The sequence below is a fragment of the Sarcophilus harrisii genome, chromosome 4 (assembly GCF_902635505.1).
Source record: "Sarcophilus harrisii chromosome 4, mSarHar1.11, whole genome shotgun sequence".
NCBI classification, from domain to species: Eukaryota; Metazoa; Chordata; class Mammalia; order Dasyuromorphia; family Dasyuridae; genus Sarcophilus; species Sarcophilus harrisii.
This window is the reverse complement of record NC_045429.1, coordinates 125298616-125318566: the sequence shown is the minus strand read 5'-3', so window position 1 is coordinate 125318566 and position 19951 is coordinate 125298616. Positions and strand designations below refer to the sequence as shown.

Genomic DNA, 19951 nt, shown 5'->3' with positions numbered 1-19951 from the left:
AGTTTCAGCATTTGGCTTCCCTCATAACCTGCTCATTGGCATAAAATGCTTTTGGCTCATTTGCTCTCACAATAGCCTTGCCTTGAAGGCCTTGCCTTGGCCCTCACAATTCAGCTGGGAATGAACATGAAATGATTCATCTATGCCCAGGTCTACATGTTTACAGATGGCATTGCTTACATGACATTGCATTTCTAACTAAATCAAATAGTGCTCAAAAAATCTCAAAATATCATACAACCCATATGCTAACTTGTGTTCCTAAAATCCTTTTGTAGGTCTCTCTCTCTCATTACTCACTATTCTACTTTTAAATAGTTTGCAAGAGCAGAATTAGTTTCAATTATAATTTTGCCATTGTAATGAATTTATATTGGCACATGAAACATGATGATCTGACATGAGACCAAAGCTTGTCTGGATATTTTGTAAAAATTAACAAGCAATAGAGAAATAGTATGGTGAAATGAACTAAGGGCAGGTCTTAGAGTCAGAAGACACTAATCATGCATGCCATATGATTATGGTCATTTAATAGTGTTACCAGAAATGGCTATCCACAGTGGTAGAGAGTGTTTTCACACAGTTTCCCAATCACAGGTCCAGCTTAAATAACATAAGAAGAAAAAATTTAGACACAGGATCAACATATCAGTTACAGCATCCAAGAGATCAAAGGGATCACAGAGACCATTTAATTCTACTTTCACCTGAAAAAGAATATATCACAAGCAAATAATTATCCAGTCTTCATTTGAAAATCTAGAGGAACCCAATAATTTCTTAAATTAGCCTTTTTTTTTTTTTTTTTTTTTTTTTTTTGCTGAGGCAATTGGGGTTAAGTGACTTACCCAAGGTCTCACAGCTGGGAAGCATTAAGTTTCTGAGGTTGGATTTGAACTCAGGTCCTCCTGACTTCAAAGCTAGCACTCTATCCACTATGCCATATAACTGTCCCATTAGACTTATTTCTGAACAATTCAAATTAGAAAAAACTACCTTGAACAACCATTTTACCTCTCTGGGTCTGTTTTCTCATCTATAAAAATGAGGATTTGAGATCTCTTACAGGTCAAAGATTTTAGATCCTATGATTCTCTATCAATTGGTACAGTTGGAAGAAGCTTGCAATTACCCACAGCAGACTTGGAGGGAAATTCTGGTTCTATCACAAATTAAGTGACTTCTGACAAGTTAGTTAATTTAGTTTGTCAAAGAGAAAAAAAAAATGAAAGTTTTAACTAGATGTTCTCTAATATTCTTCCACTAAAATGCTTAGCCTTTGAGAGTAACTTACCAAGGAACTGTGAAAGATACAGATGTGAGAAACAAAGTTCAGATATCTTCCAAACATCCTAGTAAACCTCTAAAACTGTAGTGAAAATAGGAATGATAAAACCAAAAATAAAAAGGCATAAATTTTTGCATTCAATTTAGGACTACACAAAGAGAGGACCAGAAGTCTGTAGGATGGGCAGAAAGAAAATTATAGAGGTAGTACAGACCCATGGTAGGAGACTTGATTTGACCAGTGCTACATCCAAAGCCAGAGGAGGAGATAGAGCCAGTGCAGCATCTAGGAAACCACACATCCATGGTGTTATGTTATAAGAGACTTACACTCAACACAATCAATAATAACCATGACAGAAACAATTGACCTTTACATGATACTTACTATATGCCAGACACTGTGTGCTAAGTGCTTTAATGGAGTCTACTATTTTCTGCTGCAACTTCATAATTAGTCTCTTCAGGTGAGAAGATTTCAGACTGCAGATGCACTAACATTGGAGCCTTCAGTCTCCTGCTTTGTGCAGTGAGCAGGGAAAGGCTGCTTGGGTCCAGACTGAACATCTTTGATCTACCCGACACAACTAGTTCCATATGTATTGGCACAGAGCATCTTCCACATCCTGTCACCAACCCAGTCTCCTAACTGGCATGTGAAGAACCTGAAGTACAAAGACTACAGGCCTCCCACTTCTTCTTTGTCTGCCCTTTAATAGGACAGGAGAGATAAATAGCCTCAACTCAATGAACATTCTCACACCTATCATCCCGTTCTCGTGATTCTGAGCTCCTGGAGATCCATCACCCAAACCTCCCTCCTCACGGTCTATACAATTTTTCATTCCCTTGCCCTCAACCTTCCTACCCCAAAGTTTCATCCTAACTTGCCCTTCCATTGTTCTTGTTTCATACACAACTTCCTTTTATCCTATTTCTCTCTATTACCTCCTTCTGAAACTTCTCTCACTCCTGTTAACACAGACTTTCTAGTCAGCCTTTCTAGTACTGGCTGTACTTTCATTCTCCTCAACTCACTAATCAAGGTAAGGGAGTTGGAATATTCCTTGATCGCCGTTTCTACTTACAGGTTCTTCCCTTTCCATCACCATTCAGCAACTTCTATTTCTTTGAGGTTGAGGTTCATGTTATTCGTATCCATCACCCAATTAAGAAAAAAATTTAAAGGCATTTCCAAGAAGCTGCATGACAGCAAATCAGTACTCTTACCATGTTACAAGGATTTTGCTATTTTAAATGTGTGCATCAATGTGTGTATATGTATATATGTCAACATATACATGTTTATACACTTATAGAACATTGGATTTAGAATAGAATATCAGCTTTAACTCACAATGAAGACAAAACAATTGCCTTTTGCAAGCCAATACTGTCTCCAGCACTCTTGATGGAAAGTGAGGAAGACTCTATAAGTCTGAAATAGTGTTCCTATTTACAGGTTTCATTACAAAATGTTCTTTGGTGAATTTTGCTTTGTTTTCTATCAATAAAAATTCCTATGCTAATTTTGTGAACCATGTGTTTGCAAAGGGAATTGTCAAAGGATCACTAAGCTAGAACTGGAAAGGTTATCTAGTCCAACCCACTTTATTTAAAAATGAAGAAAATAAGGTCTAGAGTGATTTTCCCAAGATCACACAAAGAAGCAAGTAGCAGAGCCAAGTTTCAAGCTCAGGTCCAGTAAAATCAAATTTCTGCACTACTAATTTTTTGTGGGGGGAGTCATGAGGCAGATAAGCAATTCCCTAAAGTGAATATTGACCCTTTGTAATGAGGGGGACTCAAATATAAGGGATAAAAATAAAATGTACCTGCATATTAATACATGTGATAAAGTATCATGTAATGAACAGTTTTGTAGTGAGAAAGGCTGAATTCAGTTTCTGCCTATTATACATATTGCGTGACCATAAATAAATAAACATTTACCTTCTCAGTTCCTCAAACAGTTCTCTAGTCTCAGATGATAAATTATGCATGAATTACATTATCAGCATTGCTGTCATTTTCACACCTGGATTTTCTTATGTAGATGAACAGACATGTCTCCAGACCAAGAAGAAAAAAAAGTGTGGAAAAATTTAATCAAAAAGTTAATAATTCAGATTGTGATGTTTTCCAGATGTTCTTTGCCAATAAATTTAAAATGTTATGCTGATTTAATTAAATCTTAAGAGTCATATATATATATATATATATATATATATATATATATATATATATATATATATATACTTAAATGAGATTCCCAACTATTTAAAGGAGTTCAATTTCACAATCCACATGGAAAAAAAAGAGATGAAAAATACCAATTTTCCATATTAATGTATAAATTAGATTAATTGTACCTAGAGCTTATTCATCAGAATCAATTTTTTTTCTTTTTGAAATAAGAAATAAGAGAGTGGGTTACATTGTATTTGGAAAATGGTACAAAATTTTCAATGATACCCATGTCTTGCTTGGAAATGCAAACCTACCTTTTTATTATAAGTATTTATCTAGTGATGCTGTATTGCTTCACAGTATGTAATCTTTGATGAATCAAAATTATGGGTCAACCAATCAAAAACAAAGATGCAAGATGAACATAGCTTATAGCACATTTTCAGTGATGAATTGTACAAATAAAAGTGGCATAAAAAACAATTTTTAGAAGATGTGTGCTTGGAAAATGAGTATTATATAGGCTAATTTTCATGCTGTCTTAGTACTTACATGGATTGTGACCTGAACCATTAGAGGGATTGCCCTGATTGGTAGGATTGTAGATCCAATGAAATTTAAACTAAAAAAAGTACTGTTCATTGATTTGGGAGAAAATGACGTTTTTAAAGATCTATTTGTTCTGATATGCAATTTCTCTGACAGCATTTTGAGTTTTGAGGATACTTCCTTTGATTACAATTACAATTGCTTTGAGTTAAATATTTTTTGCAAATATTGAAATTAGAGGGAAAGTATAGGAAAGCTCAATATCTCAGTCCTTAAAAGGACTTTATACATAAAATATATAGCATGTGTCAAAAGCCTTTATATAGTTGTAAAGTGTAGTAAATATAGCTGCATGAAAGTAGTCATTTAAGAAAATATATAAAAAGTTGGGGAGAGAAAGAGATTTTTGATATTGAAGATCACAAAGATAATGGAAGTGTATGAACTATACAGGAAAACTATTAGATATTATTCCCAGACGATACTGGGAAAGCATAGCAGACTAGTACCATTGATCTAACCAAAAGTTCACCATGGAATTTGGAATTCTGGTATTTGGGGTGAAGTCTTAGTGTTGGTGGACCTTTTGCATCATGTGAGAATTTAAGGTATTGGTTTCTACAGAGAATGATGCTCTGAAACTGAACAATATAACTTTCAGTGGTAGCTTTTTTGATCATCATGATGTCTTACTTAGGAAGATGATTTAGGAATTAACTTCAGTCAGAAAAAAGCATCAAATAGCTCCTTGACAATTTGCTTTGTTTTTGTTTCTCATTCGGAGATTAGTGATTTCGTTTCCATAAACATATGGCTGTTTAATGACTTTTGCAAACCCCAAAACTTATATAGTAAAAATAAATCAATCTAATATATACTCACTTCTTAGTCCTTATCTGACTAGCAGGACAGTAAAAAACAAAGACCAGCCCGTTTTTGCATATTCTTGCTTCCTAAAGGCCCTGATAGATCCCTGTGAAAGTTATGTCTGAGTCACAGATAGTGATATGAAGTGATAGTGATTCTTCTTGATACGAGTAATGTCAAAGGCCAATTGAATGGCAGGGTGCACTGCTCTGATGGTACTGACACTGGCAAAGATATAAATCGATATACCTTCATTTGAACTGAACTTCTTGTGCCCAGAAGAACCAAAGATTGAGATTATATGTTAAATGAGACACAAATTTTAGTATAAGGAATACAGTAATTTCCTAATTTTCAGATTATTGGTAGACAAAACAGATTCGAGCATTTTCTTCTATTGGAAAATACAGTTGTATGATTTTTAGATGGCAGTGTTAAAGAGGGGATATATTAGGTTAGATTGTTTTAGGTTGGCTTTCTGAGGCTCCTTCCAAATCTGAGATTTTATATCTGTATTCTACCATTGTCATTCACTTAGGAGTATTTTAGTTTATTTTTTGGATTTTTTTTTTTTTTTTAGGATTATGTGTGTTCATTTTTAGCATATTTCCACGAGTCATGTTAGAGAAGAAAAATCAAAACAAAAAAGAAGAAAACATGAGAAAGAGATAAAAAAGGGAAAAAAAAATCTGTATTCAGTCTCTAGAATTCTTTTTCTGGATGCATTTTCCATCCAAAGTGCTAAGTCTATCATAGTTGATCATCATATAATCTTGATGCTGTGTATAATGTTCTCCTACTTCTGTTCACTTTGCTCAGCATCAATTCATCATCAAGTCTTTCTAGGCTTTTCTGAAATTATCTTGTTCACTATTTCTTATAGAATAACATTCATTACATTCATGTACCATAACTTATTCAGCCTCCCCAATTGATGGACATTCCCAATTTCCAATTCTTGGCTGTACCAAAAAGAAAAAAAGTGGTTGTAAACATTTTTTGCACATAGTTTAAATTTGATGCTGATTCAGATGATGAATTTAAGGAATCAGGATTATCAATTCCTTTTCTTGAGGTATGAAAAGATAAGAAAAATAAGTATTTTCAGAGTCAGAGGATCTGAATTCTTGGTGTGATTTATTAGCCAAGTGACCTTCTCCAGGCCCTAGTTTCCTCATATGTAAAATAAGAGGTTATAACATGGTTTCGTAAGTCCCTTACAGTCTTAAAACTAAACATTTACTAAAAATCTAAAACTATCATTAAGGATACATCTTATGGTTGCTCTTGGGGGAAAACTATAAATATCATCTTTTTTCATACCATTGCATTTGCAGGTAAATGCTTTTCAATCATAATTCTTAATTTTTTTTCCCCTGAGGCAATTGGGGTTAAGTGACTTGCCCAGGATCACACAGCTAGAAGTGTTAAGTGTCTGAGATCAGATTTGAACTCAGATCCTCCTGACTTCAGGGCTGATGCTCTATCCATTGCACCACCATAATTCTTAAATTTTTATGAATGTGTATATAGAATCCACTGCTCTCTTTTCTTTATATTACAAGGCAATAGAGATTTTTCCTCTCAAATAGGTTTTCATAGTAAATCTCAGACTAATATATAAATAGCAGGTATTCACTCTGGACACTGGCACACAGTGGAAGGAGTAATGGCTTCAGGCAGACCTCAAGTATTCAAGTCTCACCTTCCATTCTTCTAGTTGTGTTACCTAGGGGAAGAAAACTACAAATGCCACCTTCTGCAGGAAATGCCACCTTTCCTCATCATTCCAGATAGCAGCATCTTCCTTCTCCAAATTAGTCTGGATTTGCTTTGTATAATCTCTCCCTTGCCTCTCCTGGTGCTTTAGGAAAGGTGCTGTGCAAACTTTTACAAGGCAACAGAAATGAGATTTAACTGCTCCTTCCTCAAGATTAAAACCAAATGGTACAGTTATGTATATTTTGGTCTTTGTATTCCTATTTTCATTTTCATTTGGTTTTTGAAAGTTTCCATGGAATATTTTTTAATCTCTGGGAATCTTTTGATATCAGTGTGCTCAAGAAATGGAAAAAATTGAGAACTTGAAAGTTGTTTTTCAGTTTTATATTTGTTGCAAATAAAGCTGAAGGGTTGGTCATTCATTCATTCAATCATTTATTTTGATAAGAGGCCTCTTGCATTGTGCAGGCAGGTTTGGCTACAATCAATTAATTCTCACAAATCCCTGGCTTTTGTGAAAAATGGAAAAAACCAAGAAAAACAAAACTATTTTTATTTGAACAAGATACACAAACCCCAAGAACAGAAGGGAATTTTTTTTTTTTTTTTTTTTTTGTCTTACTAGGAGCTATGTTCCTGGCAACTTGACACAGAAGCATTCTTTCCTTTTTAAAAAATGCTCCTTAGGGAAAAACAGTTAGATTAAGTCAAGAAAAATCTCATTCATTTTTAAAACAGTAATACAGACAGCGTGGTGGTAGGAATAGGTAGAGTTTCCTTATCCATAAAATAATAGCATCTACTATATATATATATAGGGTGGACAGCTAGGTGGCATTATTGTGTGTTGGACTTGGAATCAGCAAGATCTGGGTACAAAGCTTACCACAGACATTTGCTGTATAACTTTACTGTATAAAATTTACTGTAATAGACTTTAGCCTATTTTTTCACCTGTTAAAGGGGGATAATAATCATTTGTGTCTCAGGTGCTGTTATAAGAGAATCTATGTCAAATGCTTTTCAAACCTTTCATTACAAGGATAAAATAAGGTATTACAAATGCTTTTACAAACAAAAATGCTATATAAACATTAGTTACTATGACTACCACCACTACCACCACAACTAGACAACTCATCACTGGGCTGTAATGTAGCACTTTGGGTCCTAATGTTCTTCCTTCAAAAGTTAACCTATAGCCCAGCTGAATAGATATATTCAGTCAATTTATTTAGCTGGTACCAAAATAACACAAGAGATTACTCTTTCCACAAAAGTTATATTTATTTTTAATACACAACAAAGATAGTTTTAGAAAACATTATTTAATTCCACTTGAGTGGAACTCAAGGGACCTTAAAAAAAAGACAATGGAATTCCCTCATAATATCCCAGCAATTTTCCAATGAAATACACGGCTATATTTGAATATGCCTCTGGCACAATCTCAGCACCTTGAACACAAATACAAGCACTAAGAGCCTCCTTTAATATAGTTCCTTTTTGAGGTACATCCTTATTGTTTAAAACAGTTTAAGAGTAGATTTCAAATGTATATGTTTGTTCACAATTTCCCGTTATTCGTTGTTAATAATGAAGTCATTATTGCCAATATATGGACTAATGTTCAGTGGAATTATGTGGCTACTGCTCCCTGTGACACAACAATTAGATTACCTTTTTTTTCTTTCTGAGGCAATTGGGATTTAATGACTTGTCCAGGGTCATACAGCTAGGAAGTAAGTGTCTGAGGCCAGATTTGAACTCAGGTCCTCATGACTTCAGGGCTGGTGCTCTATTCACTGCATCACCTAACTGTCCCTAGATTATTTACTTTTCAAGGTTTATTCCTGAATGAGAGTGCTATAAGATTAGCTGATTTTTTTGAGAGCAAATCTAAAAATAAAGCGAAACATTTTCCTTTAGGGCACTAACAGAATAGAATTAAATCAGTCAATTTCACTTTATTTTTATGATAAGAAAAGAATATGATTGGGAACGTGGGCAGTTCATCAAGCTAACTCGATAGCATAAGCAGGCTGTCCTGATTCTTTTTCTTTTAGAATAATTTTAAAGATTTCAGTTTATCCTTTTTTTCATGCCTGGATTAGGAAACATTCAACAAGAACACAAAAACTGCCCACACGTTTTCACTGACAAAATGAACTCCCATTTGTGGATGTTATCTAATACATAGAAAAGTTCCTATGTTGTTTCTCACAATTATTCAGCCCAGTACTTTTGGAGAATGGAACAAAATTCTGCAGCATTTAAGACACATAAGATATAGAGTGCATCTAAGATTGTTTATTAGGAAAATAAGAATTCTGGACAGCACTCCAGGAAAAAAAAATTGGAAGAAATTGGAAATAGAAAATAGTCAGAAATAAGACATGTGGAGCACACAAAAGCTGCAAAGAATAGGACTTAGATGGAGAAAAGTAGCCAGTATTTTGCTATAATAAAAGGAAGAATTAGGACTGAGGATAGTAATGATAGCTTTTGGCTCAATGTTAGGATGGATAAGTCGATCAGGAGTGCAGTAAAAAGGATTCTGGCAAAAGGTAGGAAGTAGAAAGGAATAAACGTGTTCATATAGTGTATTTTATGTACGAGGTACTATATACTATGTGCTTTATACTCAATACAAATATCTCATTTAAAACAATATATTTGAGATTGAACCAGATTACCTTTAGGGTCCTTTCATATTGTTTCCATAATGTTATAAATTAACTAAGGGCACTGTTTCATTGTATTATGTAATCCAAGACTAACCAGAAAGCATTGTTAATAAAATCAAGCTCTTGGGGAAAAACTACATCTCTATCTTAGTCATATATATTATTTCTGAACAAAATTGAAATCATTTGAGGACTGAGGATGCTTAATGGTCTTAGAATAGAATGAAGGAAATGAATGTACACTGGTATCCATATCTTCCAATTTGATTTGGTTTTAAAAATATATCCTTAAAATCCATTAAAAAAAATTTCTCCTGAAAACACCACTCAGGAGGAAAAAAAAAAAAAAAAGTCCAATTCAGAGGGTTTTTTCTATTACTTTTAATTCAGTTCATTAACATTGAAGTTTATTTTTATTATGGCTGCAGTATCTTATTTGACTCTTCTTCATTTGGATATCATGCTTTGTGTTTCCTAGGTCTGCAAAGTTTTTGTGTAATTCCTCTCCATTTTTCTTCTGAATTAAGCGAATATTTTAAAAATAAATCAAAGAATAAAAGGTGAACTAACTGTTGACTGGGTAAGTTCTAAATTCAAGCCTAGTTGTCTCCTGTAGTTAATGCAAAGTCTTATTCTGCCCCTTTAATCCAGAGCAGTTAGGATAAAGAGAGAGGAGAAGTATGAGTGACTGAGATGTAGATCAAAATTGAGACAGTACCTTTACACAGTGTAATAATCTTTAACTTTGTTAAATTTTAAATCACAGGAATTAGAGCTAGGCAGAACTTTAAGAAGCAAACAAATCTAACTCATTTTAAAGAGGAGATAAAGTGAGATCCAGAGAATATGCATTTTGTGAAATAGTCACATGAGCAATGGAACTGAATCCAAGTCATCTGATCACTTTAAGAAACATTTTATTCAGCTTTATAAATGAAATGTGTGCTTAAGAAGAAAGCCTCCATTACTTACATGTTCTTAAGAGGGAGAAATTGAGATTTTTAAGTGCTTGGTATTGTGTAATGTACTAAGGACACAAGATTAACTGGCTAAAAAGGTAGTTGGTTAAATTTTCTACATTTCCTCCCAATTAATAAATGTGTCAATTGATGCTTAATAATAAAGGTTTTTTCCCCCTGAATATTTGATTGACAGACTCCTGATAGTCTCCAAAATTTGGGTGTTGTTTTTTAAAGTCACATGGGAATAGTTCTGTATTTTACAACCCTGGTAATGCTTATAAAATGTCTTCATGACAACAAATATTTGATTTCTAACACTTGCTAAAAAGAATACTCACATGATATAGACTGTTCCTTATGCTTTGTACGTCAGAAGTCAGACTTTAATGCGAATATTGTTACTTGGTGCAGTAGGCTGCTCACCTGAGCAGTCTTTAAAAGGAAAAGAAACTACATTGTACTCTTTTGATCACTAAGGAATTTTTGGTCTAAAACCTTCCTTTAATATGATTAAAGAAATGCTCTTTAATTCATTCTACAACTGTTTCCTTACCCAGTGAAATAAAGTTAATGCTTACCAGTTACAAAATGATCTATTTCAATGGATTATTGAATGAGCTAAGGGTTGCCAAATGAGTCAACTAGTGACATCCTAAATGCATCAGGCACTTAAGAATGCTGTCATGCTGGAATGATAATGCAGGGAATAATATTTCTACTTGGCTAAGCCAGGCTCTGTACTTTCCAAGTCATCTGTGGAGTAGTTCATTTCCCAGGACCCATAATTTCAGAGAAATATCACAAAGGGCAAAGAGTATTAGCCCCAGGGCCTAAAGTCCAAACTGGAATATTTAACAGCCATGTATCCTTTTGCTTCTGTTAATCAGATTTCTCCAGGATGAAATTAGGACAGTTAACTATTAGATTACAGAGGGCAATTTAGGGGATTGAATGAGATAATGGGGGGTGAAAACACTTTAGAAAGTGATATATAAATGTAAGTTACAACAATAAAGTTTCTCATAGAAAAAATGATTGGGGAGAATACAAAATGTAGACTAAATGTTAACCTGTCATTAAGCAACCAACATAACATTAACGTTCTTTAAGGAAACCTTTCCCCCCTAATCAATATCAAATTTATACAAAGTCTATATAATCTTCCCCACCATTGAGAGCAAAAGATGGACATGAAAATGATATTTAAAAAACTCTGTATTCATTAATATTCACACCAAAGGATATATTCATTAAAATTATGAATATTTCTAAATATATTTTATGTATCATACATATATATATATATATATATATATATATATATACTTTATATGTATAATTACATATCCACAAAGATTTCTTGCTGCTTTAATCCAATAGGTAAAACAAAGATAGGTTTCCCAATAGTACTTCAATATATGCATATATAGTGGCAGTTTGGTTTATGAATTTATTTACAACTTTCCTAGTTCATAATAAATGAATATTGTTCTATTATACAAACATTAACAGTAAAGGATTCTTTTAAATACAAAGACTGCAAATGAATACATGAAAAATTACACACCATGTACAATATTTATAATTTATAAATGCAAAGTTAAGACCTTTTTAAATTATTGCACTATGCATATTTTGTACAAAGATTTCTTAGTGTCATACATAGAAAATCATTTTTAGCTCATTAAGTTATTAACTGTAATAAAACTGAACATTATTTTAAAGTTCTTTCTCCTTGACAAGATTAGCCCATCGGAGTGATCTACCACACCAGTCTTCTATTCATTTCTCTATTTTGATGGCTCATATACCCATTCTGACATCCATGCACAGTTTTTGGTCAGCATACAGACCACCACCAGCAAGTTGTGATCTACTTTTGCTAGGTTGGGATACAGACTCTTAATTCTGGCTATGAGTATTCATTTGAACAGGATAGAAATTTTCCTTATCCAGACAGAACAATGCACTCTATCTCTACACATCATGGTAATTACATCACAGTGTTTTAGGCAAAGACATTATTTCCAGTGGATGGGTCTGGTAAGCAAGTGAGGTATAGAAATGGCTTCTATAGAACAAATTTTAGAATATTTTCATTTACTCTTAGTAAGGAGTTCACATATATAAAAGTCCACATACATAGAGGAAAAGAAGCTTCAAATGTCTGGTGACTTATGTGTTTAAGATATTTAGACATTTCATAGCACTTAGTTTCATGGTGCCGCAGGAAGAAATAAATGTTACAGTACCATATGCCATGATATAATTAACATGATGTTTTAGAATTAGCTTACTAGAGTGTGCAAATAACAGATTTTAACATCTTAGCTTACAACAGGAACAAAAACCCTTCAATTAGGCTTCTGTAAATATGTAACTTAATTATATCAGCTGAAAAGTGACATTTAATATCTTCTCTTTAGTCACCTCTTCAAACTTGGCTTTCGTGTTTCCCTTTCAGCTAAGTTTCAGCAAAGACTTTATAGTGTACCAGCTAAAACCATGCTTCAGTGTATGTGCTCATAGATGCCAGTTTTCTACCACTTGTGGGGAAAAAAGAACTCAAATTAAATATACATCCCCATGTTTTCTTTGCCATTGTGGATTTAGTAAAGAAAAGAGTAGAACAAACATAATGCCATGTGGGAATCTTCAAACAAGTTTTGTGGGAAAGCCAGTGTCTTTTTGTTCCACCTAAAGGTTTATTTCCTTGAAATAATTTTGAATCATAAAAATTCATTTAAAAAATCTTTTCAAAACTTTTTTTTATGATAGTGCAAAAACTTTCATCAAGACTGCCCTGCATTGTTTAGCAACACTACTACTCTCAAACTAATGTGTTAAAGATGTCATTGGAAAAGCACTTTGTAAATACCAGCAGTATTTATGAGAATGTAAACATAACATAACCTTTTACTATGGCCAAACTTCTGGAAATCACAAGTGACAGTCCATTCCAGCTAATCAGCATCTTACAATGATGTTAGGATCAGACTATTAACTTGCAATACATATAACATTTTAGCCTGTGAATAAAGAAAAGGCATTAAAGTAGTCAGCAAACAAAAGTGAAAATGTTTACATTTGAAATACAAGATTTTCAAAACTTAAAGCTTATGTGCGTACCTGAAACCCAACAAGATCACATCTTAATTAAAAATCACAGTTCTTGGAAATTCCTGTGTACTCAGATTGAATAGCTTCCAGAGAACACTGTTTACAATCAAAAGTGATACAAAGGAATGTTTGAAGTTAAGAAAAACACCCTATTCATGAAATAATCATTTTTATCCCTTTAACAAAGCTCAGGCATTCCCTTCCCTCTTTGGCTGGGCTGTGAAAGTTCATGTGCTGAGATGAGGGTTCAATATTCTACTCTTCCTCCAGTGAAATGGGAGACCACAGGTCTTATGCCATTTATTACTCCACTACTGCCTCCTAAAGTCCTGCATTTCTTGCTATTTAAACCCTCATGATTCTGGGAATGATCATTAAACCTATATATGTGGTTTTAAGGAACCCAGGACATTGACATTGCTCCCACTGCTATACCCATATTATTTCCAGGCTTTTCTATCTCCTTCCGTCCCCCCATTTCACTAATTTTTTTGTGCTGTTTTTTTCTCCAATTGAAATATAAGTTCCAGAGAGAACAGATTGTTTTTTCCCTATTTGCATTCCTCAGCTAGTTAAACACAGTGCTTGACATATAGTAAGCACTTAATAAATACCTTTTTATTCATTCACAATGAATAAAGAGTTTTGAGTTTTGTTTCATTTTTTGGGGTTGGGGGGGCATGAAAGAGATTCAGGGCAGTTTGAATAAACAGTGACCTTATTAGACTCTTAATTCCAACACAACTTTAGAAAATACAAAAACTCAAAATTTGGTGCTGAAAAAACTTTGCTTAAGTAGGGTTTGTAAAGTATGTTCACCAAACATCAGTATTATTATGCATTAACGTACTAAATGTACTTGAAGATGGCCAAAAAAACAAACAAAAAAAATTACATTAGGACTTATTTCAAATGAAACATATACAAAAGGTGAGTAGTATTTCAATAAAAATCTAGCTTCAACTTTCTTTTTCCCCCAGCTCTGGCACTGGTTATAGAAATAATTCATAGAAACTTTATTTTTCCCCATTTAGAGTGGCAGACTAATGGTGAAACTGGACCGGAACCAGAGATGAAGAGAATTTGGTTTAGATTTTCAATGGTTAAGTCAAATTGTGTTTAGTACAGGAATAGCAATCAATTGCCATTTTTTTAAATGAATAAAGCAGTTTATCAATTGTTACTAGAAAATGCTCCATTTTCTTTTTGATCAAACATTTATTTAATTCAACCTGGTTTCTTTCTCAAAGATGATTTGCTAATGCTTTTGTCTTTCAGTTTAGGATTTCCTTTTACTGCTTGATTTTTAATATTTGAAGCTTGCATGGATATACATTAATTTAACCAATAAAGGTGATGTTTTAAAATATATTTACAACATCTGGAAATGTCAGATATGTACTATGTGACAAGAAAATTCTTGATTTATACTTATTCACAATCAATATAATTTTCTTTAAGTTTCACAATACTCTACATCTTCTATTCATACTCCATAGGGGGAAATTGGCCAAATAGAAAGAATTCCCTACAGAGAAGCACATCAAAACTTCTGGTAATAAAAGGCATCTGGTTGGATACAGGCACTGCAATGCCCTTTCTTTAAGAAATGAAAGATGGGAAACAGAGCTTAACAAGCTTACTTTGTTAAGTACTGGGACAACATCTGGCAAAGCATAGAAATACCAACTGTATTTTTTTCCCCAAAATAACTTATTAATGTTTGAGTTAAAGAAATTTTTTTGAGAAGCCTATGAGACTCTAATAGTTTGGAATACCCTAAAAGTAATATTAAAAGTTCTAAAGTTTATCACTTGTTCTTCTGTCAAATTCTATTTGTCCTAGTATTTGCTAACAATCAGCTAACAAATGGCCAAATCTAGACTTTTTAAATTATTGATGAGAGTTTCAATATAAGGTGTGTCCATCTTAGTAAATGATTTAGTAATGTAAAGTAAAATGATTCAGACAGTTTTCAGTATTGACTCAGTATTTCAGTATTTAGCAAGAGAAAAAGCCATGTTTTTCTAATATTAAGAGATAGCAATAACTTCCTTGAGTAGCTTTTAATTCAAATACAGTTTTATGATCAATTATTTTTGTTAATGTTGGTTCCTGTTGACAAAAGTCACTATATTATTACTGAAAGAGTGAAGACTTCTTATAGGAAGCTGTTACAAAGCTTTAATATGTGCATGATACTCTTTGTACTTAAGGCATTTCCCCCCCAACATCTTCCCCTTTTAAAAACAGTTCTTCTCAAAGAATACTCTAGATTTCATCATCTTCACAACACACCAATTTTATCCACAATGTTTTTTTGTTTTTCCTTTGGTCCAGATTTTGGAGATCTGGAAGGTGAGGTTCAGACATGGGAGGTGGCTCAGTAATAAAGGCAATGAGACTGATTTTCATGGGCAACTTGTGGACTCCATCTCATTACTTTCATAATAATCTTCTTAAGTCCTTTTATGAAGTTAAGGAGGTGTTTTTTTCATTTTTAATATGCAAAATTCCTCTACATTAAACAATGTGAGTATAATTCATATTTCAAAGCGGTTACTTTAAAACTTAGTAAATTAAAAATCAGTATTCTGATTTCTTTCCAGGTAAATAGTACTCTAAGCAAATCTATCAGGTCTGGAAGCAGAATCAGCACTTAGTGTACTAAATGCATTGTTTAAAGCATCTTTAAAGACTCAGTTTCCCTCAACATGGTCACTCTGGCTAAAACCCACTAAGTAAATGATTTAAAAATCTTACAAAATCTGGTCCAGAAAGTTTTGGGAATTTTTTCCCCTTCAGTAGGCACCATGAACAGTGAATTTTTAATTTGCCAAAAGCCTGTATAACAATGTGCCACCAAAACCAATGGGTCTTTCCACTTGATATTTGATTACCAAACCAAAGAAACAGGTGTTTATGGATCTCCTTTGTTGCTCCCAGTGAATGAGTACATAGTGATAAAAATACACTGGCTATTTGTCTCACAGGACAGTTGCCTAATGGTCAAAGAAAGCTATAGATCAAAAGTTCTGCTAATCAGTAGACCTAAAGTATGACACTTGGAGATCATTTGGATGAGCATTTAGTTGGGAAAAATTTCTGAAAATGGACATTTGTGAAATACGTTAAAAAAAAAAAAAAAAGCTTCTCTCATTAGAAAAGAGAATACATTTGTCATCAACAAGGCTAGTTGGTTAAGAAATTATATACCCCTTTTCTTCTTTTTCTCAATACAGCTGCATTCACTAAATTTGAATCTTCAAATGAAAAGGTCAGATGCACTGATTCTTTAATGCCATTTTAAAAAGAGGAAAAACAATTTTTTTTACTAGGTTTGCTATGAAGGAAAAGGCCCTTTGTTCAAGGGTTCAAGGATTTATCTAAGTTTTGGTATTTAGAAAAAACAAAATCTCATACAGGATTAATTGTCTTCTTTCTTTTTTAGTGGAGAGCTCCTAACTTGCAACTCCTAACATAAAACAGATCAGTTGGAATGATTGATCAAAATGGGTTTCAGAGTTCTAAACTATGAAACTGGTTTTTCTCCCACTCCTGACTATAGAAAGAAACTCCACATACTGAAGCCGAAATGATAGTTGTGATGCTGAGGTTTTTGGCTAGAGGTCAAACTGATTATAACTAGATCACACATAAACATTCACCATAGTAATGTGTAAAAATTCCTATTTATAACCAAGAACTTCCAAAACATTGTTGTGAAAGCCTGTCAAGAACAATACAATAAAAGTACCATTTTAAACCTTCTCTAGAAAGCTACAACTTAAAAAGTACCCTCATGGTATTTTTTTTTTGTTTTTTGTTTTTTAGTTTTAAATTAAGGCTTCAGCAAAAGCCTATGAAAAAAGGCCACTTTGCAAGTCACATAGAGTTCCCTTGGACAGCTGATCCCAAAATATGAGCAGTCCTAGTTTTCTCATTCTTCACAGTACATCACAGATGAGACTGGCAGGTAGTCATCCAGTTGAAGTGTCTCCTTGATGTTACCTTCCTTGAAAAGGTTTGTGTCCCAATTAGCAGGTGTGGCTCTCTTTTCTCTTTTTCATGCTCCCTCCATAAGATAAAACAATATAAAAAAGAAGGATGAGGATGAGCCTTCAGGCAAATACTAATGATCATTGCTGATCAATCTTCAAAGACATTGAGCAGCAAGAGGTCTCTTGATTTCCTGTCTGGTTTGGAAGCCATAAAAGACTTTCCTCTCCTCTAATTATTTTCTCCCATTGGCCAAGATTATCCCTAGAATACAAACAAAGAAAGTAAAAATGGCATATGAATGTGAAAAAAGATTTTCATAATTAGTTATTACAAATCAGTTCTAGGTACTCCAGTTTGGATTAGAGAGCTATCTGTTTTACAAATAACACATAGATCAGTTATGAACGTCTGCTGTATCCTTTCTTCTCTCTAGAAGGAGTAACATATTTGTAGTCAGAAAATGAGGGTTCAAATTCTGATTTGTCCATCTATGATCTGTGTGTCCTGATTACACTCTTTAATTCAGTTTCCTCCTCTATGAAATGAGGAGGTTGGACCACATAATCTTAAGGACTTTTCCAGGCCTACATTTATGATGCTAATGATTTCAGTGCATTCCTCCTGGCATTTTCAACAGAGACATCTACTGGAAGAGTAAAACAGTCTTCTAAAGTATATCTATCTTACCTTTCAGAGTATCACAAAAATCCTCAGGAAAGGGCCTCAGCTCCTTCAAAGAAGCAAAGTATCCTTATTCTAGCAGAACGAGACAGTCTGGACTTTCAGAGAAAGGCTCCAGAGTTAGCAACCTTCTGAACAATCTTTCTTCTTTTGGGGTGAGTTTTTGTGAGACTGTTTTGTGTCAATTTTTCTCTTACCTGTACAATGATTCCTTCAAGGTCATCTTGCTAAAACATCATCCATGTTCCAAAACCTATGTGTAAGAATCCAAATGTTCTGTCCATACCCTCCGTGGGCTGTATACTCTCTCATTTAGATTTCAAACCAATTACCACTAGGTTCAATTGTCATCTTTACACAGATGAGTCTCTCATCTACCTATCCACTCTCAGGCTGAGTAACAGCCTGCCTTAAAAAATGCCTGCTGGATATCTCCACCTATATATCATATCCCACAGGCATCTCAAATTCAACTCATTCAAAAAAAATTTTTTTCATTATCCACTCCTCCTTTAGGTGAAACAAACAATGCTAACTTCCCTTCTATTCAACCATTATTTCTATCACTCAGATCTATAATCTTAACATCAGACTTAATGTATGTCTTCCTTACTCCTTGTAGCCAGGCAGTTGCCAAAACCAACTGTTTTATTCACATAACATGGATTGTAACTATCCCTTCTCTACATTCATAAAGCTTTCACCCTAGCTCACCTCTACATTCATACACCTCTTTTCTACCATACTATCCAATTTTTACAGGAAGACTTTTTCAGCCCTTTTTAGTTCTAACCTCTTCCCTCTTTAATTGCTTCCTATTTATCCTATATGTACTTTATACATATTTATGTCCTTGTGCTCTCCCTCAGATTCTGAGTTCTCTGAGGATAGGGAGATACTTTAAAAAAAAAAAAATCTTGGGGGCTTAGCACAATGCCTAATTGTACAGTATAGTATATAGTATGTATCATATAGCATATATGTGTGTCTGTATGTGTGTAGTATAGCATATAGTATAATGGACTATACTAATTACTGCATTAGTTTTCAAATTGATCTCTACATCTTTATTCTTTCAACTCAAGTCTATCCCATATGAAGTTTCCCAAATGATCTAAGACAGTGGCATTTACAGTCTCTTCTCTGCTTTACAAACATCTTCCTATTTATTCTCTATGGAATAAAACATATACTTTTTTGTTTATCACTTAAAGCCCTTCACAATGTAGTTCCTTTTTTGCCCTTTTTTGCCCTTTTTTTTTTTTTTTTTTTTTTTTTTTTTTTTTTTACTTGCCCAGGATCACACAGGTAGGAAATGTTAAGTGTCTGAAGTCATATTTGAACTCAGGTCTTCCTGTCTTCAGGGCTGGTGCTCTATCCACTGTGCCACCTAACTGCCCCCGCAATGTAGTTCCAATCAGTCTTTCCAGGTTCATTTATCATTTCTCATCATAGAATTTACATGTTATTCCTGCAAATAACATCCTACCTCTCATCTCTGTGACTTTGTACAGACTATTCCATGGTGGGAATTCTCTCCCTATTATACTTGGAATATTTAGTCATATTTGAGGAAAGGAGCAGTTGTGTTATTTCCTATAAAACATGACTGTCTCTTCATCCCCTTACATTCCACTTGCACTCTGTACATGCTGAAATTACTCCATGTTTATAATTTCATCTTAAATTTTAATTCAATTATCTGTGAACATGCCTCCCAAGGAGAATATAAACCACATGAAGGCAGAGTATGATTTCTTATTTATGCTTGTACCTTAAATACCTAGCCCAGCCTAACAATAAGTGATGAATAAATTCATGGTGAATTAAATTGAATTTAATTAAGAGTCATTGGAAGCTTTTTATTCCTTAGACTCAAGA

At 33.7% G+C, this 19951-nt stretch overlaps 1 protein-coding gene across 2 annotated transcripts in view; it reads right to left on the bottom strand.

Annotated features, from left to right (window-relative positions):
- Positions 1–11692: 11692 nt before the first annotated feature.
- Positions 11693–19951, bottom strand: part of PDE10A (phosphodiesterase 10A) — a 341504-nt gene continuing 333245 nt past the window's right edge. For both annotated transcript variants that reach the window (XM_031968385.1, XM_031968386.1), the window contains one exon: positions 11693–17650. In XM_031968385.1, the coding sequence (XP_031824245.1) occupies positions 17527–17650 (124 nt within the window). In that variant the 3' untranslated portion in view covers positions 11693–17526. The remainder of the gene's footprint in view (positions 17651–19951) is intronic.